This window comes from Meles meles, chromosome 6, assembly GCF_922984935.1.
Source record: "Meles meles chromosome 6, mMelMel3.1 paternal haplotype, whole genome shotgun sequence".
NCBI lineage: Eukaryota > Metazoa > Chordata > Mammalia > Carnivora > Mustelidae > Meles > Meles meles.
In genome coordinates this window covers 114,913,086-114,936,268 of record NC_060071.1, presented here as the reverse complement: position 1 = coordinate 114,936,268, position 23,183 = coordinate 114,913,086, and the positions used below count along the sequence as shown (strand labels likewise).

Genomic DNA, 23,183 nt, shown 5'->3' with positions numbered 1-23,183 from the left:
ATTACGTCCAACATAGAGGTTGATCCTACAACCCTGAGATCATGACCTGAGCCAAAATTAAGAGCTTGTTAGTCAACCAACCAACTAAGCTACCCAGGTGCCCCTGTATCTAATATTTAAGTATAAAAGTTATATCCTAAAAACTCTCTTTAAAAAAAGTGAATCTTTTTCTAATCTAGGAGTGGGGAAGGACTTTGAAAGCATGACAAGAAAGGGAAAGAATGTTAGCATTAGCAACATAAAAAAATAATGTTTGCCTTAAAAAGCATCATAACCTAACTTAAAAATGATTTAACAGACTGAGATAATAGCTTACAATGCGTTAATATCCATAATATATATCCTTATAAGTCAGTAAGGAAAACATCAAACCCTATGTAGAGAAGAAACTCAAAGGGCATGAGGAAGCAATTCATAGAGAATACAAAACAAGGAGGCGCCTGGGTGGCTCAGTGGGTTAAAGCCTCTGCCTTTCGCTCAGGTCATGATCCCAGGGTCCTGGGATCGAGCCCCGCATCGGGCTCTCTGCTTGGCAGGGAGCCTGCTTCCTCCTCTCTCTCTCTCTGCCTGCCTCTCTCCCTACTTGTGATCTCTATCTGCCAAATAAATAAATAAAATCTTTAAAAAAAAAAATACAAAACAGGAACACCTGGGTGGCAGAATCACTTAAGTGTCCTAATCCTGGTTCCAACGCTTGGTTTCGGCTCATGTCATGATCTCAGGGTCATGAGATCAAGCCCCACATCAGGCTCCTCACCCAGAAGGGACTCGGCTTCAGACTCTCTCTCCCTTTGCCTCCCGTGCATCCCCCCCTGCACATGAGCACAGGTGCTCTCTTTCTCTCTCAAGTAAATAAATACATCTTAAAAATAAGAATATAAAAGCCAACAAATACATATTCAACATTCTTAGAACATAAATGTCATTTAAACCACTGGATAAGCCTGGCTAAAATTGAAAATAACCCATGTCAGTTTGCAGCATTTACATGCATTCCTGTAAGGAATAAAACTGATACGGTGTTTCTAGAGGGCAAACTTTCTAGCTTGATAATGTGTGTGACACTTTAAATGGATGTATACTTTGATCCAGCACTCCCGCTTATTAAGTTAACCAAGGTTAAACAATGGGAAAATGGTATCTACACAAATAATTAGTATCATGTGGTAGGAAAAGTATAATTGACCAATCTTGTTTATTCTGCTTACAAGCTACATGATCTCAGACAAGTTAACTGGGCTTCTCTGAGCCTCCGAGGTGGGACTACCAGGATCTCACTCATGCATGTGATTACTAAACAAGATGACATAGAGAAAGCATCTGGAAGTAACTAACAAAATGTTACTTTTCAGCTTCTGATACTGAAAACAAGAGCTGCTATTAGAAAGGTACGAATCAGAACTGAAAGTAAAGCTTAGGTGAAACTGGAAAGGGAGGTCAGGATAGTAAAGTCTAGAAAGGCTAAGAAGAATGCATTTTACTCAGCAGATCATCAGAATCTCGTAATCAGGTAATGGTTTTAGGAGGAGTCATCAGTTACTAGGATGCACTCAGAAAAATAACTGGAGGCTCTAAAACCAATCAGAAAGCTATTCCAGAAGTCCAGGGCAGAGTCACAACTGCCTGGAATAGGATGGCAAAATCATGGGAAGGAGGATGTAAAGACTGAATGGACATCACTTGGCCAACTGACTGGACATGGAAGGCAAGAGAAGTGATTTACCTGAGAGGACTCCAAAGTTTGTCTTAGACTCTGAGGAAATAGTGGTGCCATCAACAGACATGGAGAAATTAGAAGAAGCAGTTCTTGAAGGAACTTGGTAAAATGAGTTTGAGATGAAGGAAACACATCCAAAAAGAGGAATCTATCAGCAAGGTAGAAATGTAAAACAGACTTAAAGGAAAAGTCGAGACAAGAGGCTTGATGCGGGATCACTGATAGAGAGGGACTACCAAACCCACAGGAGGAGATAAAACTGCTCTGAGGGAAATGAGGGAAGGAAGGGGACAGAACACCAGACAAATGTCCACCACCATGTGGCTGGGGCAAGAGAAGGTGACAGAGGAGGGGCTGCAGGGAGATGAGACAAGAGGGCGCAGAATTTAAAAAGCCAAAGGAACCCCGCATTTCAGGAAGAAAAAGGTGCTGACAGCGTCTAAAGCTGGAGAGATCAGTAAGGATTAGGACTCACCAAGGGGCACTAAACTGATGTTCTTTTTTTTTTTTAATATTTTATTTATTTGACAGAGAGAAACCACAAGTAGGCAGAGAGGCAGGCAGAGAGAGAGGAGGAAGCAGGCTCCCCGCTGAGCAGAGAGCCCGATGTGGGGCTCGATCCCAGGACCCTGGGATCATGACCTGAGCCGAAGGCAGAGGCTTTAACCCACTGAGCCACCCAGGCGCCCCCTAAACTGATGTTCTACAAGTCAGTGGCAATTTAAACACAGTCAGGGGCAAAAATTTGATTTATAATCAGGCCAAAGGTGAGAAGCCCCCAGTAAAGACTTCTGGATATGAACAAGAGGCAGCATAGTAATTGACCCCAGGAAGCAGGATCGAGAAAGTCAATGCATTAAAGTACCATGCTGAGCCCAGTACAGGACATAAGCACATAAAAGATAAAGTCCTTGCCATTCGCTGAACCGTGTCTGTATGTGCATAAAAGTGTGGTAAGTCCTAACTGAAGTTCAGAATGCTTCCAGAATGAAGGGAAAGTGGAGTCTTCTTGGAGGAGGTGGAAGATGACAGGTGTTGGTAGGTGAATGAGCATGCTGTCTACAGGCGGGCTGGGAGAGAAGGGCATTCCAGGGAGCAAGGCAGTCTCTAAGACAGTCTGGGCTTTGGGATGCTCAGCTGGTTTAGAAGGGTGGGACCACAAGGGAGAAAGACTTGCTGGAGATGGGGAGACTGACTACATCTCAGATACAGAGGGAAGGAACCGGTCAAGAGGCAGAGTCTGGGGGCGCCTGGATGGCTCAGTGGGTTAAAGCCTCTACCTTCGTCTCGGGTCATGATCCCGGGGTCCTGGGATCGAGCCCCACATCGGGCTCTCTCCTCCGTGAGGAGCCTGCTTCTTCCTCTCTCTCTGCCTGCCTCTCTGCCTAGTTGTGATTTCTCTCTGTCAAATAAATAAAATATTTAAAAAAAAAAAAAAGAGGCAGAGTCTGGTGCTGAGGTTTAATGAAAGGACTGGCTTGGGGGTGGGGGCGGGGGGGGGGGGCAGCCCTGGACCAGAGCCAGGAGCCGGAGGCAGGTGACGATGATGCTGGGATAGTTCAGGAACAAGCGGAAAACATCGTTTTCACATTAGCTTATAATGATTTTCCAAGGTGAGGGCACTTGCCCTTTAGTCTGAGAGGCTGGAGATTTGGAAGGTCACAATGAACAAAAAGACATTAATACACATTACACACTACCTTGTTCAAAAAGAGGATTAAGACTCCTCTCCCAACTTTAAGATTAAGACTCCTCTCCCAACTACTCCCAAAAGAGAGGTGTGTCAAATGCTTTGAAACACTATGGTGAACCTTTTAAAGAGGGGTTCCTAGGGGCACCTGGGTGGCTCAGTGGGTTAAGCCTCTGCCTTGGGCTCAGGTCATGATCCCGGGATCCTAGGATTGAGCCCCACATTGGGCTCTCTGCTCAATGGGGAGTCTGCTTCCCCCTCTCTCTCTCTGCCTGCCTCTCTGCCAGCTTGTGATCTCTCTCTCTCTCTCTCTGTCAAATATATAAATAAAAAAAAAATCTTTAAAAAAAATAAAGAGGGGCTCCTTCGAGTTATGTTAGTCTGAGTTCTTGCATATGGAGTTCTCAGAAAATACTCTTCTGATATCACCGAGTACACAACAGAAAAGCAAATAATAAGCAAGTACTTGGCTGTTTTTGAATTTGTGCAGAAGTAATGGTGAGAAACTTAAAACAAATTCAGCCCTGGCAAGTTCCCTCCCTAACAGTCTTTCAACAAGAAATTCCTCGGACTTACGTCCTTTACTGTCCCTGTGAGCCCTCAACCACCAAATGCATTATGCTCAGTATTACCTGAATGATGGTTCCAGAGGACGAGGACACTCTATCTTCCTCCACATCCCTATCATGCTTCCAGAGTAAAGACCAAGACCCAGAAGATGGCTCTGCTTTCTTATCTCCGTTCTAACACAGTAATCAATGGATTAGTGACTAAGTCATTTCTTACCGTCCCCCAGCATCCTACTCACCTCTCTTGGAAAACTCAGTTTACCAGGCAGTGTAACCATAGCCCTTAATCCCCCACCTCCTCTGTTTTTCACCTCTTTCTTCAGCTAACTAAATCCCAGGAGTCCAAATGCCGTTGCCCTTCCTGAAGCCTAAAAGGTATTCTGAGAAGTTGGAAGTCAACTCACATCTCTCGAGAAGGTTCTTTAAAATGGCGCTTCAGGGGCGCCTGGGTGGCTCAGTGGGTTAAGCCGCTGCCTTCGGCTCAGGTCATGATCTCGGGATCCTGGGATCGAGTCCCACATCGGGCTCTCTGCTCAGCAGGGAGCCTGCTTCCCTCTCTCTCTCTCTGCCTGCCTCTCTGTCTACTTGTGATCTCTCTCTGTCAAATAAATAAATAAAATCTTTAAAAAAATAAAAATAAAATAAAATAAAATAAAATGGCGCTTCAGAAATTTCATCTGCTTTGGTAAATGTAACCTTAAATGTTATCTTTAAATAATGGCCTGATGAACATGTGTTTTTGCTGTTGCCAAAGACAAACAGTGGATATTATAAACGTATCAGCTCAGAGGCAAATAGAGGTCTTAAATAAGAACCACATGCCCAGGCTGACTATTCTTGGCCACGGTTCCTCCTCTGTTCTCACTATTCTGTCTGCCGTGAAGGGGCATAATCAGATTACGAAGTGGTCTGAGCGTACAGCATGCCTGTGCTCTCCCTTGTCCTACCACTCTATTCCATGCTATCCTGGTCTACAGGGAAGCCGGTGGTTCCATGTGAAGAGTGGAGCTACTTAACCGTCCATAAAATGAGCAGAGAAAGTGTCTAGTGGTTACATGCGAGACACAGAAAAGACCGATTGCTGCAATTTTCTTCCTTTCGCCACAAGACCCACCATAACTTTTGTTTTTAAAGTATGAAATGAAAATTGATACCAGGAAAGACAACTGTCCATGTCCCCTTCAATCTGTTCTAACAAAGCTATAAGGATGAGTAGTGTTAGCTGCTAACACAATGCTGTTTCAGACTAATAAATTGGGAAACAAATTCAAATCTGAAAAAATAAAGTTCTACAAAGCACATTGGGAGTGCCAACCCAGCAACATACTCTCCAAACTTCAGGGGATGTACTCAGAAGTCAGGATATGACTAAGAACTTCACCTTCTCCCTTCTGCTAACGAGTGTGTCTGAATTACATTTCTCCCACTCGGGCATGAAGTAGATTTAGACGCACTTGACGTTAATAATATAGGAGAACGGCTTCAATCACCCTTATAAAACATCGGCATTACGTTGTAAAATCCTTGTGTTTCCATTCATTTTTAAGAGCTTCCCATTGAACTGAACTTCTTTTAGCAATTGGTTCTCAGGCAATGGAATGAGAAAATCATGTTCCTTACTTCGCTCTTCAGGGAGCTCTCCTCCGCCTCTTCCGTGAGCGCTGGCAGGAAAGACATGGCACCGGTTTTGTTCACCTGAAAGGCACAGCACAAACACTTGTGGCCGCTTTGATGGTCAACATCCCCAGGATCCTGGCCCGACTGCGTCTTTATGTAGCTAATTGTTCACTCGCTTAATTCAAGAAGCCCGCCCACCTACATAGGTCAGATCCTATATCCCTTTTACCCACATCACTCTCTGTGGCCCGTCCTCCAACAGTTCAAAATTGGGATCCACGGGTGTGGGCTCCAAGTGGGCTTAGAGTGGGGTCGGGTCCATTTTGGGCTTTGCACTGGGCTAACCGGTTGGGACGAAGATCCTTCCAGGGATGCTCCCACCCTCCTGCCCGTGGAATTCCATTCACACCTCAAGTAACCTGGGCCTTAGAATTCCAGGTTGAGTTTAGAACACACCCAGCCCGAGGATTTATATTCCCTAGTGAACAATCTCAGGCAAATAGCTCCACTTTTAAAATTCCCATAGGCCAGGGGCGCCTGGGTGGCTCAGTGGGTTAAAGCCTCTGCCGTCGGCTCAGGTCATGATCCCAGGGTCCTGGGATCGAGCCCCACATCGGGCTCTCTGCTCTGCGGGGAGCCTGCTTCCTCCTCTCTCTCTCTGCCTACTTGTGATCTCTGTCTGTCAAATATATAAATAAATGAAATAAAAAATTCCCGTAGGCCATCACCCTAGATGCCACAGGCTTTTCAAGGGACAAAAAACACCGATTCAGCACTCCTGTGGGGGAGTGGGACCAACATGAGCCTGAAGTCCTACCCACCTTCCACTCAGAATCCCTCTCGGCCACTCCCTCCTCCTCTGATGCTCCGCTTGACGGCATTTCCTGTTCTAATGCAGTTTGGTCTTGCTGTAAATGCTGGTGAAGGGTTAGTATGGCAGCCTTCAGGTCCACCAGCAGGTTCTCTTTCTTCTGGTTCAAACTCAGAATCTGCTTTTCCATACCTTCGATATCTCCCTGTGCAGAAAGAGTGTTTGCATTGCTGTGAGCCATCTGAGGCCGATACCTGCCCCCAGGAGCTTGCATCATTTGGTATAAGGGGGTGATGAGTGTTCTATGCTATTCGGTGTGCAGAGCCAGGAGTGAATGTCCGGGATGGTACAGCTCCTCCCCATCCTGGCTGTGATGACAAATGACCTGGCAAGGGTTTATAAGCTCCCTCATAGGATGACTTAGCTTCCCTGGACACTTGGTCCATCAGATTCACATCTGTTAATATTAACACTTATTTTTGCAGAAAACACAACAGAGTTTTCTGAAAAAGTAAGTGTTAATATTAGCAAATGTGAATTTTTAAAATATCAACTACTGAAAGGTTGACATATTTGGAGGATCTATGTAACTGGCCAAAAAAAATTTTCCACACGATCAAGCATGATGTCATAAAACCATGCATGGTTCGAAGATCCATTCAAAATACAAACAGGCCAATGGAACTTAATCCAAGGGCATGAAAGTTCATTGACAGGGCTTTGGATTCCATTTAACGACAAAACTGGGAGTAACTTCTACTGGCTGGAGTTTAGTTTCAAAGAATCTCCACAATTATTCAAAAGGGTTATTAAAATATTCCTTTCTTTTCCAAGTACATGTTGTTGAGAGGCTGGGTTGTTTTCAAACACAATACTTCAAACACAACTACACACCTCAACAGACGGAATGCAGAAGCAGACAAGAATCTAGCTGTTCTACCAAGCCAGACATTTGAGATTTGCAAAAATGTAAAACGAATGCACCAATTTTATGAAACAGGAATGGAAAGTGAATTTACACATAATATACCTTCAATTGGAAGAGAGAAGGAAGAAACACACCATACCATCCCAAAGGCAGATCCTAGACACCAGTGGCTTGGTAAGTGATTACAGAATGAACTGCAGGGCAAATAAACGAGAGAGACATACCTGTCCTTCTGTCAGGTTGGCAGCTTGGTCTGGTGATATGCATTCATGGGAGAACTCAACTGAATAATTATTCAACATCTGCTTCAAATTTTCTATGTCTTCATTGCATTCATCAGTCTGTTTTATGACGAGCTATCAAATAAGACCCCCCAAAGAAGAATCTTTGTCATAATCTACGGACTAGATTCATGGATTACTTTCAACGTCCATCCCCACCACAAGTTTCAATTACAACAAATGCACACCCACACTGTTTGCGAGAGAAAATGGTAGCCTAAATACAGAGAGAAACAGAGCTGGTGCCTGACTTTCTTGCTCTACTGGATGCCGCGACACCTTGAGCAGCGCTCGGAGTACAAGCATAGTAAGACACGCCTTTGCTCTTCAGTATTTCTGGTTTAGCGGGCTTATTCTGGGAAGCATTTTATGGCACGTTAACATGAAGTTGCCAAGTTTTATGAAAATACAGGCTCTTTTAATGCCTGCTCCATGTGATGCTTTCACACAGAAAGGTGACATTACTGATTCAGAGTGGAAAGGACATGTGATCCGAGAGATGATGAATTTTCCCACTGAACCATGTCCTCACCCAGCAGCCCTTGGGATTAGTGATGTGCATTTTATAAGTAAGAGGTTGAGGGTTCAAGAGCAGTCTGAGTTTGTAGGAGGAAAAGGCAAAGTTAACCGGAACAACACACTGAATCTAGTGTTAAGAAGTAGTGAAGCTCAAACCTATCTGTGTATTAAACTGTATGTTCAAAGTTATGATAGAAAGATAAAGGATAACTATTTCCTTAATACACTACACAATGAAGCAAAATGCCTTTTAAGACTTCAAAGTTCCCGGCCAATGCAGAATTCTTCCTTGTATTTTCTTTAATATTTAATCAGAATTTTGGCTGTAGGCTAGAAATAAATAACTATGTTCACTGCACACACCTGATCCCCAGCCCTCAATAACAAGCTACATCCTATTACCCACCCCCCCCCCCAAGTAATTTGTCTTGTTTTCCACAATGAGGGCACTTATAATATCCAAAATAGAAAGTAAAAGAAATGTACCATATTCTAATGATTTTCATTACCCACTGGCTCACTTAATTTTTAAATATATGAGATGACATCTGATTTCCACCTACATAATAACAATGGAAAATTTAGCAGCACAATTTGAGACCTAACTTGACACAAAATGCAATTTCCTCTTCTATTTCCTCTCTTCTCATCCTATGAAGAAGCCACTTTAAAGCACAGTTACAGTTTTCTTTTCCTGACCAGGAAACCAACAAAGCACAAAAAAAGCGTAAAAAGAATAGATCAAATTTTGTTTCTCTTTGTTTTCTCCTCTTTATCATATTAAAAAGTAGTAGAGAGTGCCCGATTTTTTTTTCCCTGTGGTTTAAGGAAACGACATCTGCTGGTCAGTAGCCAGGACAGAGAGATTCTATGAGCTACGACTCAAACCAGAGGTTACAGTATCTTCAAATCTTAGGAGAAAACAGAGTAGCCAGCTAAATGGGAATGAAATTGAAGAGGGACAAAGAGCAGCTTTCTCCCTATAATCAGGTGGCGGTTGGAAATAGGGAATAAAAAAACCTTTTCTCCTACCCCAGAGCATCTAATCAGGAAAAGCCAGTGGGTGGTTGGGAGGGTAGGGTGAGATCTACCAATGGAGTTGAAAAATATGTGGAATTTAAGGCTCTTTCAGCAACTTTCTGTTCTTCTGAAAGTGGTTATTAATCTAGTAATAAAAACCAAAGAAAAATGTAATTTCTATCTAATAATAATTCCTGACCTGGGCCTGGAGATCAATCAAAACATAAGAATTTAAAAAATAAATAAAACACAAACAAACAAAACAAAACAAAAAAACCCCAAAAAACCAACCTTCTGGGGAGAGACTGAAAGATGTCACCAGTTAGAAGGAAGAGACCCTGGTATGGAGAATGAATGATACCAGGAGTCTAGAAACTCAAATTCCTGTCTTATTTGCACACAAATGAATTTGGACACAAGTTAACTCCATGGTCTTTCAGCAAGTCATCTTACCTTCTGACTCTTGGTCCCTTATATGTAAAAAATAAGGCAGGCAGGGTGTCCCCTTTATCTGTATCATATGTTAGAGAATAAAATGAGATGATTAATAGAAAAGGGACCGAGATTAATAGAGGTTATTGTGGTGCTGGTTACTGTAAGAGTCTCATGAAATTGCAAATACACTGCTCAGATTCAAATCTCTCCCCATAGCATGTACTTGTGGAGGTCGTCAGTAATTGTAGGATAGAATCGACCAGATCATAACTATGCTTTAGCGCCTCTGATCGAACAAGAGTAAGAACTGAGGATTTGAGCAGTAAGATACTCTCTTTTATCAAAATGTCTCCTCCTGGATAATAATACTGGAAGAGAACAGAAAGGAATCAATAAAGGCAACATCTTGGGGTCATAAGAATTTCACCGACCCAACCATTAAAACTGAAAACAAAACCATCTTTTGCCACACATTTTCAGCCAATAAGTTGGCCGTCGTCATCATAATGGCTCACCCTTAATAGTTCGTTTTGTTCCCGAGTCACATTGTCCAACAGTTTAATATCTTGTAAAAGCTGGTTTGTTCGCTGAAACACAGGTAGAGGTTTCGTTCCTGCCTGGGGCCTCTGCAGTTCCACTTGGTAAGACATGAGTTCAGCAATGGCTTTCTTCACCGGACGGATGTTTTCAAGTATGACCTTAATGGCATCAGATAAGCATGATACATAAATGAAAAGAAATGGCCACTGATAAGTCTGCACAAAATGAAAATACTGTATGATTTAGTCTTTAATCTATAGTTTTTATTTTTAAAGCATTTCCTTGCCTCAGACTCAAAAGAATTCTCAGATCACTTGTGAACAGATAGCTAAAGGTCTCAGGAAAGAAGACCTGAGGCAAGAGTAACCCGCCAGCATTTAGGTTCTGTGTTTGGACCAGCCCTGCCTTCCTTCTCTTCCCTTCTCCATCCCTCTCTACAGAACTGGTGCTTTGAGTGAGCTGTGCAAGGGCAAGTGCTGTCTTTGACATTCAGAGCAACTGAGCCTAGTATGGGGCCTCCCACAGGAAGCGCTCAAAAAAATACCTGGATTGAACGGTACTGCCATATTTCTGAAGTCCCAAAAATATAATAATATTTTGCTTGACTGACATCTGCTCCAACAAGACCTGGGTTTATATAATCCTGGAAGGTAGGCATCAGAACTTCCACGTCACAGTAAGGAAACTGAGTACACAGAAGTTAGAAGACCCTGGAGGTCAGACTGTAAGAGGCAGGGCTGGGATTAGAGCCCAGGCCCGCCTGATTCCACAGCACAGGCTCCTGACTGCTAGGCTGAGAAGGCATCAGTGTCCATATGCTGTTTAATATGTTCCAGATCTTGTGCTAGGGCCTCTGTATACACCATAATTGTCCAGTACAAACACCACAATACCAATGTGCAGATATGGAAGAGAACCCAAGAAATGTTAACTGATTGCTTGAAGTCACATAGCCTATAAGCATGCACGTGGGGCTAGAACTTAGTTCTCTTGACTTAGAGGCTCAAGCTCTTGAACTATTAGGCACCTGGATTTGATGTTAAGGCAAAATTCCCAAACTTTGAAGTTTTCAGAAGAAATTAAATGAAAACAACAACAAAAAAACCTACAGGACAATTACCTTTTTACAGATAGTACTGCATGATTTAAAACATGGTATTTATTGTCATTCTTATCTATTTCCCAACTTTATTTTGCTATTACTCTAGCAAGACTAAATACTTTTTATCATATTGTATTATTACATATTCAAAAATAAATGTAATAATTATTATGAGAAAATGTTTTTAATAATGATCCATGCTTCCTTACCTCTCCGTGCTTAAGATGTTCTTCTGGTGAAAAATCAAATATTTCTTTTGATAAGAGGACAGCTTTGATTTTTGAAACTTTTTTCTCTATTGATTTTACTTCAGTTTCGATAGCTACCACATCCTAGAATTTCAGAAACAAAAACCCTCATGCAGTATATATTAATGTTAATAATGTATAAAACACAATTTATTGCTATGTATTCCATTCTATTTAACCAAAAATGTTTGTCACTTGTACCTCTTAAAAATTAACCAAGTCTATCTCCAACAAATGGTGTTGGGAAAACTGGACAGCTATCTGGAAAAGAATAAAACTGGACCACTTTCTTACACCATACACAAAAATAAATTAAAATGGATTAAAGACCTAAATGTAAGACTTGAAATCATAAAAATCCTAGAGGAGCACAAGGCCCTGACTTTTTTAACACTGGCCAAAACATCTCTCTAGCTTTGTCTCCTGAGGCAAAGGAAACAAAAGCAAAAATAAACCACTGGGTCTACATAAAAACAAAAAGCTTCTGCAGAGCCAAAGAAACAATCAAGAAAACTAAAAGGCATTCTATGGAACAGGAGATGATATGTGCAAATGACATATCCAATAAAGGTTTAGTACCCAAAATATATAAAGAACTTATACAGTTCAACACCAAAAAATCCCAGTAATCCTATTAAAAATGGGAAGAAGATGTGAACAAGCATTTCACCAAAGAAGACATCCAGATGGCCAACAGACACATGAAAAGATGCTCAACACTGCTGATCATCAGGGAAATGCAAATCAAAACCACAATGAGAAATCACCTCACACCTGTCAGAATGGCTAAAATAAAAAACACAAGAAACAAGTGCTGGCAAGGATGTGGAGAGAAAAGAAATGTGTGTTGTTGGCGGGAATGCAAACTGGTGCAGTCACTGTGGTAAACAGTATGGACGACCCTCAAAAACTTAAAAACAGAACAGAGTAGAACAGGAAAAAAAAAATGATCCAGTAAATCCACTACTGGTAAAGAATACAAACATGCTAATCTGAAGAGATATAGCATCCTATGTTTATTGCAGCATTATTTATAATAGACAAATTACGGAAGCAGCCCAAGTGACCATTGACAGATGAGTGCATAAAGAAGATGTGGGATGTGGGGTGTATGGGTGTGTGTGTGTGTGTGTGTGTGTGTGTGTGTAAAATGGAATATTACTCAGCCATAAAAAAGAATGAAATCTTGCCACTTGTAACAAGATGGATGGATCTAGAAAGTATAATGCTAAGTGAAGTCAGTCAGTCAGAGAAAAAACAAATACCATATGACTTCACTTATATGAGGAATTCAGGAAACAAAACAAATGAACAGAGGGGGAAAAAGAGACAAACCAAAAAACAGATTCTTAACTATAGAGAACAAACTGATGGTTACCAGAGGAAAGGTGAGCGGGGGGTGGGGGAAATAGGTGAAGGGGATTAAGAGTGTATTTATTGTGATGAGCCCTGAGCAACATGCAGAACTGCTGAATGACTATACTGAATGCCCGAAACTAACGTAACACTGTATATTAACTATCCTGGAATTAAAAAACCAAAAAACTAATAATGTGTACATAGATACTGACTGCTTTCAATAAAAATGTCATCCTATTAATAGCATGTCAAACTATAAAGCACTGCTTATACCTTTTTGCGTTAAAACTTCTCTTAAGGCCAATTTTCAGTTACACTATGAGAAGAAAAGTATTATGCATCTGAGTCCATTTTTTTTAAAAGATTTTATTTATTTGTTCATGAGAAACAGAGAGAGGGAGGCAGAGCCGGAGAGAGAGGGACCCCGATGCAAGACTTGATCCCACGACCCTGGGATCATGACCTGAGCCGAAGGCAGACACTTAACTAAGTCACCCAGGAGCCCTGAGTCCATTTTTTTTAAACCTTATTTGTATTTTTAGTAATTTCTACACCCTGCGTGGGGCTCAAACTCATGACTCTGAGATCAAAGGTTGCATGCTCTTCCAACTGGCACATTCAGCTAGGCACACCTGAATCAATTTTTTAAGTAAATTCTCAATACCTACACACTCTTTAGATTTATCTTTGGAATGTGCTTAAACACTTAATTACAAGTGGGTCTAACATTTTAAAAAATTCTATAACTTACGTAAAATGATAAAGTCACCCTTGGAAAAAGCACACAAAAGGAGCTGGGTATGTGGACAGGATTTTCTTTCCAAACCCCTAATGAACTCTTGTCATGCAGTCACTAAATTACTTTATAATATCCTTGAGATTAATTTAAACAATAGATCACTTGTCTAGTAGTTATTCTCTCATCAATGTCAACCTCTAGGACGTAGCCAAGAACCTTAGAGTGAAAATGCTGCAGTGTGTGCTGTAAACCTACACACAGGCTACCAACCGCATGTATGGAAGAATACATGCTATAAAACCGTAAATGGATGAATACAGGCTATAAACCCTACATACTGACGTCTATTTGCACTGTAAGAAGGCCTTTAGACCTTTACTTAAAGAGCTCAATGCAGAGGGGTGCCTGGGTGGCTCAGCTGGTTAAGTGTCTGCCTTTCAGCTCAGGTCATGATCCCAAGGTCCTAGGATTGAGTCCTGGCTCAGTGGGGAATCTGTTCCCTCCCCCTCTAACCCCAGTTTTGTGCTTTCTCTCTCTCTCAAATAAATAAATAAAATCTTAAAAAAAAAAAAAAAGCTCAATGCAGAGACACTGTAGCAACCAAAAGGGATAGCTAATAATGAAAGGGGATAGGATTTAAACACTACATAGAATTAGACTGAGGGTTTCAAACTCACAGCAGTTTAAACCATTTAGTATCAGATAAATGTAACTTTATAAGCAAATGAAACAATGAGTATAGAACTTTGTAGTGATATCTCCAAGTTATGAAGTGAAGTTAAATTATATTGGAATAATTTTTCCATCTTATATTGAAAAATATATTAAAAAGCATACAATATCTCTTACCATAATTTTTTTAAGGTTTTATTTATTTATTTGACAGAGAGAGATCACGAGTAGACAGAGAGGCAGGCAGAGAGAGAGGGGGAAGCAGACTCCCTGCTGAGCAGAAAGCCCAATGTGGGGCTTGATCCCAGGACCCTGAGATCATGACCTGAGCCGAAGGCAGAGGCTTAACCCACTGAGCCACCCAGGTGCCCCCCTCTTAGCATAATTTCTATCAAAAATTGTCAAAACACTTAAAAACCTTGAAATAAGCTTAAATAACCAAGGATGTTTAACGATGACCATTCCCTGAAGTTACATAAATGTGGCACAGGGAATGTAACTGAGAAACAAAAATAAATAATTAAGACTAATGGTACCTGCCTCTGCTATGCGACTTCATCCTTCAATAAATGCCTCACACATCTCAAGCTAAAATAAATAAAATTATTTTAAAATCCTGTGGCTCCCCCTCAGTAAATATTTACTATTGGTGAATAAAGACTTGGGAGGTTATCTCCCTCTTTGCTAAGCTGGGCTTTTATATCAACAACATCGCCTCTCTGACAAAGAGAAAAGAGTGAGCATATCTGATCAGGATTCTTTCCTTTAAATAGACCATTTCTGGATTGAGAATGGGGATATGTACCATGGGCTCCAAATTAAAGTAAAATATAATTCAAGAAATAAGAACACAGGGGCACGTAAGTGGCTCAGTCAGTTAAGCATCTGGCTCCTGTTTTTGGCTCAGGTCATGATCTCAGAGTTCAGAGATCAAGCCCTGCATCAGGCTCCTGGCTTAGCAGTGAGTCTGTTTGAGATTCTCTGCCTCTCCTCTGCCCCTCCCCCACTTGCTCGCTCACTCTACAATAAATACTTTTTTTTTTTTTAAGATTTTATTTATTTATTTGACAGAGATCACAAGTAGGCAGAGGGAGAGGAGGAGGAAGCAGGCTCCCTGCCAAGCAGAGAGCAGGACTCCATCCCAGGACCCCGAGATCATGACCTGAGCCGAAGGCAGAAGCTTAACCCACTGAGCCACCCAGGCGCCCCAATAAATAAATTCTTTAAAAAATAAAAAAAAAAGAACATAAGTGAAAAATGTACCAGATCAATGTCTCCATATAATTAGGAGTTGATTAATAGTATAACTCTAATTTACTAAATGAAATAGAAATTAAAAATAAGAAATCACATTTTTATAGTGCCAACTTACATCAGCCACCCTCTGAATCTGTGGAAGGCTTTCCGTGATTTTTTGTTGTAAAGCTGCTACTTGACGACTTAACTCTTGTACAGACTGTGCTAAATCATCGGTTTCAAAAATTACTGACAAGTCTTCTAGATCCGTGAAAATTGTATGCAAAAGATTGTGTTTCTGTTCTGAATCTTCCAAAGCCATCTACACAATGGAAACAAAGGAAAAAAGAGAGAACATCAAGCTACTGAAACAAGTTGATTAAAATTTAAATCAAAGAAAATTTTGTAACTACGTATGATGATGCAAATATCAAAGTGTTACACTGCACACCAGAAACTCATACAGTGTATGTCAATTACACCTTAGTAAGAAAAACGTGAATTAGAGAAATTTTAAATTTGTTTCAGTATTTCAAATTCCTATTCATATCATTTCATAATAGAACACTAAAAGTTCTACATTCTCAACAGCACTGGGTGACTTTATTTTTTTATTTTTAGATTTTTTTAAAAGACTCACTATTTTATTTTTTTTATTAACTTTCTTCTTTTTTTTTTTTTTTTAAGAGACAGACAGAGAGAGCACAAGCAGGGACAGGGAGAGAGAGGGAGAGAGAATATCCAGCAGGCTCCCTGCTCAGCATGAAGCCCAATGTGGGACTCCATCCCACAACCCTGAGATCACGACCTGAGCTGAAATCAAGAGTCAGACGCTCAACCAACTGAGCTAGCCAGGGACTCCAACAACAATGGGTGACCTTAGAGCATCTACCCCATTCTGGTGGGCTTCCAGTAACTACTCTATACTATGTAACCCTGCTCCTACAGCTGTTGGTAACAGAAGTAGGAACACTAATTTGAAATTGGGGCCAAGAAAGCCATTCAGGCTCTCTCTCATTGGCTGGACTAATAATTTTGGGAACATGAATTTGAGAGAAATAGGTAAATGAAGTGGGGATGGTAAATGAAGAGGCAATCCTGTGGCTTGCCAGTCCTGGTGCCAGTGTTCTCCTCAGGCCCTCCCACACAATGCTACTGACTTCTGTGAGACATACCTGTAGCTCGAGTTGACCCTAATAACTTGGGCACCAAAGGACACTGGCTAATAAAACTAAATGGAAGTGAAAACATCCAATTTTATAATTTCTTAGGCATTCCTAGTTATAATTTCTTTTTCCTTTTAACAACTAAAATGTATTAACTTTTGGGGTGTCTGGGTGGCTCAGTCATTAGGTGTCTGTCTTTGGTTGTGGTCATGATCCCAGGGTCCTGGGATCAAGACCCACATCGGGCTCCCAGCTCAGTGGGGAGTCTGCTTCTCCCTCTCCTTCTGCCTCTTGCCCTGCTTGTGCTCTCTCATTCTCTCTGTCAAATGAATAAATAAAATCTTAAAAAAATAAAAATAAAAAATAAAATGTATTAACTCCCAAACCTAACATTTCAAAATATCTATCTCAGTCTCCAACTGCAAATGTTCAACCTGCTCATGTAGTCTTCAGGTAATTCCATAAAACATAATATGACATGAGAAAGAACATTTACTTAATTCAATGAGAATTCTAGTCATAAGTCTCTAAAACTTATGAGGTTATTCAGAACTTTACATGGTTCTTATTCGAAATACTAAAAGAACACTTTATGGAAAACAAACCTTAAAACCAATGCTTTTTTACCAATAATACTATTTATAATAGCAACAAAACAAAAAATATTTAGGGATAAATTCAACAATTTATGTGTAACACCTGTACACTGAAGATTATGAAACACTGCTGGGAAAAATTAAAGATGACCAAAATAAAAAGATACATCATGTTCCTGGACTGGAACAGTCAATATGGTTAAAATATCAATTCTTGACAAATTGATCAACAGATTTAATGCAATCCATTCAAAATTCCAACAGGCCTATGTAAATTGATAAGCTGATTCCAAAATGTACATGGAACCACAAAAGACCCAGATTAGCCAAAACAAATTTGAAAAAGAATTAGTTGTAGAATTTATGTGACCTGGTTTCAAGATTTACTATAAAGCTACAATAATCTGGACCGTGTCACATCAGTGAAAGGACACACAGATCAGCAGAAAGGATGAGAGAGCCGAGAATTAGACCCACACTGATTTTCAACAAGGCAGCTGATTTTATTTATTTTTTAAATTATTTTTTTGGAAGATTTTTATTTGACAGAGAGAGAGACATAGAGAGAGGGAACACAAGCAGGGGGAGTGGGAGAGGGAGAAGCAGGCTTCCTGCTGAGCAGGGAGCCCGAAGTGGGCCTCAATCCCAGGATCCTGGGACCATGACTTGAGCTGAAGACAGGCGCTTAACAACTGAGCCACGCAGGCGCCCAAGGCAGCTGATTTTAAATAAGGCACCCAAGTAAGGCAATGGTGAGTCTTTTCAACAAATGGTGAACACCCAAGATATTCCCACAGAAAAAAAATGAACCTTCATACCATATTCAAAAATAAACCTGAAATTGATCTAAGAATTAAAGCTATTAAATTTCTAGAAGAAAAGACAGGAGGAGGCTCTTGTGACCTTGGGTTAGGTAAATTTTCCTTAGATACAACACAAAAGGCTGAGCCATAAAAGAAAATACTGATGAACTTGACTCCATCAAATCATTAACATTTGCTCTCTGAAAGACACAACTGAGAGAATGAAAAGGCAAGCCACAGACCAGGAGAATATCTGTAAATCATGTATCTGATAAAGACTGGTTTTTATAGAGTATTTTATAAATAACACAATTCAATAACAGAAAGACAAACAGCCCAATTAAAAAATTCAACAGACATATCACAAAGGAAGTGTACAAATGACAAACACACAAGTGAATTACATAAGTAAGTAGTGAGTCATAAAGAAAGGTCATTTAAAACACCCCAGGAGGCGCCTGGGTGGCTCAGTGGTTTAAGCTGCTGCCTTCGGCTCAGGTCATGATCTCAGGGTCCTGGGATCAAGCCCCACATCGGGCTCTCTGCTCAGCGGTGAGCCTGCTTCCCTCTCACTCTCTCTGTCTGCCTCTCTGCCTACTTATGATCTCTCTCTGTCAAATAAATAAATAAAATCTTTAAAAAAAAAAAAAAGAATTTGGCAATCTATAAAAAAAAAAAAAATAAAAAATAAAATAAAACACCCCAGGAGATACCACCACGTATCACTAAAATGGCTAAAATTTAAAAGACAGATAATATTAAGTATAGATGAGAATATGGAGCAATTAGAACTCACATGGCCAGGGGTGGTTCAGTGGGTTAAGGCCTCTGCCTTTGGCTCAGGTCATGGTCTCAGGGTCCTGGGATCAAGCCCTGCATCAGGCTCTCTGCTCACCAGCGTGCCTGTTCCCCCCTCTCTCTCTGCCTGCCTCTCTGCCTACTTGTAATCTCTGTCTGTCAAATACATACATAAAATCTTCAAAAAAAAAAAAGGAACTCACATGGCCAGTGGGCTGAAAATGGTCCAGCCACTGTAGAAAACAATCTGACAGTTTCTCATTCAGTTAAATACTTACCATAAAAATCAGCAAACATATCCTAGGTATTTACCAAATGATGTGACATGAAGATATATATGCACACAAAGATCTGTGTATGAACACTCATAGCAGCTTTGCTACAGCACTGTGACAGGCAGCTTCTAAATGAACCCCAGATCCCCACCTCCTGATACTCATGCCCTTATAATCAGCTCCTTTGAATGGAGGCTGGGCTTACTGATTTACCTGCTTATTTACTGTTGGCTTTACTGATTTATGTATTGAGTTGTCACTTCCAAGATTAGGTTATAAAAAGACTGTTTCTTTCCTGGGGGCTTTCCCCTTTTAGCCTGCTCACAGTGCGTAAAGTTAGCTACTGGCCATGAGGCAGCCTTGTGGGGAGGGCCATGGAAGTGCATCTTCTGAGGCCTTCCAATAGCCAAGTGAATGACCTTGGAAGTGCATCCTGTCTTTTCCCTCACCCAAACTGAGGCTTGACTGCATTCTTGTAAGAGACCTTGAGCCAGAGGCACTCAGCAAAGCCATGCCTGAATTCCTGACCCACAGAAATGGAGATAATCAATGTTTATTGTTTTAAGCTGCTGGCCTAGCACAGCCCAAAACTTGAAACAAGCCAAATGTCCATTAACTGGTGAAAGGATAAACATATTGCATATTTCCATAAATGGGACACTACTCACCTACCAAAAGAATGAACTATCTATAAACATTAACCTGAATGAATCTTGAAAACATGCCAAATAAATGAAGTCAGGTACGAAAGGTATATACCGCATGATTCTATTTATAGGACCCCATGGAAAAGGATAAACTATATTAACAGAAAACAAAGAGTGAGTGATTCATAGGGCTAAAGACAGAAGAGGAGACAGAGGAAACTTTTTGGGGGTGATGGAGATGTCCTTTATATTGATGGTGGTGGTAGTTACACAAACATATACCTTCATCAAAAGTCATCTAGTTGCACACTTAAAATAGGTGTATTTTAGCACATGTGGTGGGCTTATTGGTAGCGCATGCAACTGTTAATCGTGGGGTCAAGAGTTCAAAGCCCCATACTGGGCACAGAGTTTACCATAAAAATATATACATATGTATGTACATACATATACATATATATGGTGTATTTTAGTATATGTAAATTATACCTTGACGAAATGTATTAAAAAACAAGTTGTTTTTCTATTTTTTCAATGACAATTGATGTTTCAATGATTCTTTTATAACAGCAGTCTTTCTAGAATCATCTTTGGGTTATAAAAACCTATTTTAAATACAATCCAGGAGGAAGGTTATAGTGCAATTAAAACAGAAAGCTTGGGACGCCTGGGTGGCTCAGTCAATTAAGTGTCTGCCTCTGGCTCAAGTCACCATCCCAGGGTCTTGGGATCGAGTCCCACGTTGGGCTCTTTGCTCAGCAGGGAGTCTGCTTCTCCCTCTGGCCCGTCCCTCCCCCACCCCCTGCCCATGTGCCCGTGCCTGCTGCATTCGTGCTCTCTCTGACAAATCAATAAAATCTGTTTAAAAAAAAACAAAAAACAAAAAACAATGCCTGACAATACTAGAAAAACAGAAAATATCATAAAAATAGGACAACTATTTTCAAAATAGGGAAAAAATGGGAATTTCACATATAACTAGCTGTTTGAGACTTATTTCCCATTGGAGGATTTATGAGGATGCTTTCTGAGGTAAACCAACCTCCCCTTGTGCCTACTTCCTCTAGCTCATCAACTAGAGTTCCACTAAGTTCTACTTCATAAGGTAAGGCCAGCAAATTAGGATGTCCTAAACAGTTTAAGAGATACTTCTACACATTACATCTGTGTCAGCAGACGGCAGCAACAGTATACATGCTTTTGCCTGAGTTCACTTTTTTTAGAGGTTTCATTCATTTATCTGACAGAGAGTGAGAGAGCATAAGCAGGAGGAGCAGCAGAGAGAGAGGGAGAAGCTCCCCGCTGAGCGGGGAGCCTGATGTGAGACTCGATCCCAGGACCCCGAGATCATGACCTTAGCCAAGGGCAGATGCTTAGCTGACTGAGCCACCCAGGCGCCCCACCTTCAGTTCATGCTCGAAAAAAAATTTTTTTTTAATTCAGAAAAAGCATCTGAGTAAAAGAGTATTAATTCCTCTCTTCTGTCTTTGCAAACTCTTTGAAAATGGTGAAAAATACAGGCACTTTAAAATAAAAGAGGACATGCTACAGGGACATTGAAAGCCAGCCCGAGAAGCGAGGGCAGAAATCACAAGTAAGGGGAAGAAAGAAACGGATGGCTGAAAGGCAGCATCTTTACAACTGTTACCACAGGGTGAGTGGACCAACAAGTCTCACGTATCAGGGAGGTATGAAGTCCGCTGTTCCTCAGAACATATCATGCTAGTCTAAAGATATAACAAGGAGCTGGATCAAGGCTGAGGTCTGATTATTCTAAAAATTGTGATAGAATAACCTTTTCCTAAGAGATCCTTTCTTGGGGTTGAATAATATGAAAGAGAAGGAACGATGCCTTCAGAGGGCAACTTAAGCCAATACTTGGCATCTGGAAGAGCTCTTGCAGTCATGGCCCTGAGTAAGAAAATACCCTCATTTGTTTTGTCTTTGTAAGCTAGCAGGGAGACATCGGGCACCACAAAGGACAGAACATTTGGAATCACAGCATGCTATAACCAGAAGGAATTATGGAGTCACTTTCTAATGCTGTGTAACTAATTACCACAAACTTCATGGCTTACAATAAAACAAATGTACTCTCTCCTAGTTCCCATAGCTCGAGAGTACAGGCACAGCTCAGGAGGGTCCTTGGCTATCAGAGGCTATCACAAGGCTGCTATCAAGGTGCCATTTGGAATGCAGGTTTCTCTTCCAAGTTCACTCAGGTTGTTGGGAGAATTCAGTTGTAGGGCTGAGATCTCGGTTCTCCAGCTGGCTACTGGCTGGGGTGGGGGGGTTACTCTCAGTTTCTGAAGGCTGCCCGGGGGGTCCTAGCCCCTTGACCCTCCCCTAACATCGCAGCTTACTTCAAGTCAGCTGGAGAACTCTGCAGTGTGTTCTCAGGAAGTCTTATAATCATATAACCATGATTAATCACGTATTCCTGGGAGTGACTAACCCATTACCTTAGCCATCCACTGAATTAAGAGCGGCTAATTTATCACATACTTTCCTATCCCTGCCTGTGCTTGGCAGGATGGGATTATACAACTGTGTGCACCAGGGGACAGCAATACTGGGAGCCATCGTAGAATTCTGTTGACCAATACCATCAACACTAATCACTCCAACATTCTTCCTTCACAGACAGGGGAAACCGAAGCCCACAGAGGAAAACAGTAGATTACCCAAAAAGTCATGCAGTAGTTATCAGGACAGAAAGAACTAGATCCTGTCTCCGAAATTTCTGCCACTGCCAAGGAAGCCTGCCACTCTCCCAGGCTTCCTTCTGCCATCTGGCATGGTTGAAGATAAGGTGGTTTTTTGGGAAAGAAGGGGTTTTTTCTAAGTACCGTGGTAGTGAACTAGACCATGAATCATTATGCAGATTCTAGGACCCTCAGGAACACTGAAATTCCTTACCTGAAGGGTGCTGGCATGCTGACTCGGCCCCTTTGAAGAATCATAGTCAGTAGGACTGGCCAACAGACGGCTGGTGTTTTCTATCCAAGCCTCCGTACTCCTCAAAAGGTCGTGATATTCCTCCATCTTAATTGTGGCCTGTGAAAGAGAGGCCGCAGCAAAGAGTCTGAGTCTGACACCTTCTACTTCAGCCAGATGAGCCTTGAACAAAGACTTTGTTATCCTGGGAGGACTTGCCCACCCTCTCCAGGTTTACCTTCCCAACTCTGAAGATGAATAATCCTCACCACAGGTGGAAAGGACTTAAGAAGTTCCACCCTAATGCTACGGGTCTCGTAACTGTTTCCAGGTGGCCTTGCAACTAGTCTGGTTCCCATTTGATGCTTCATTCTCAAAACTGGATTGAGTTTTGTCCTCCATACAGGGCTTTGTCCTCTAATATCCCAGTGCCTCTGGGACTAAGCTCCTGCTGCCTTGTTCTTGCTAGGTCACACGT

General features: G+C 41.2%; 1 protein-coding gene across 10 annotated transcripts in view; it reads right to left on the bottom strand.

Moving 5' to 3' along the window:
- SYNE2 (spectrin repeat containing nuclear envelope protein 2) overlaps positions 1-23,183 on the bottom strand; it is a 327,766-nt gene that overhangs the window by 103,818 nt on the left and 200,765 nt on the right. For 9 of the 10 annotated variants that reach the window (XM_046009418.1, XM_046009420.1, XM_046009424.1 and 6 more), the window contains 8 exons: positions 22,688-22,825; positions 15,620-15,805; positions 11,439-11,561; positions 10,103-10,285; positions 7,557-7,688; positions 6,415-6,609; positions 5,597-5,671; positions 4,040-4,150 (listed from right to left, as the gene is read on the bottom strand). In XM_046009418.1, coding sequence (XP_045865374.1) covers positions 4,040-4,150; positions 5,597-5,671; positions 6,415-6,609; positions 7,557-7,688; positions 10,103-10,285; positions 11,439-11,561; positions 15,620-15,805; positions 22,688-22,825 — 1,143 coding nt within the window. The remainder of the gene's footprint in view (positions 1-4,039; positions 4,151-5,596; positions 5,672-6,414; positions 6,610-7,556; positions 7,689-10,102; positions 10,286-11,438; positions 11,562-15,619; positions 15,806-22,687; positions 22,826-23,183) is intronic. The other variant, XM_046009426.1, reaches the window with a different exon arrangement.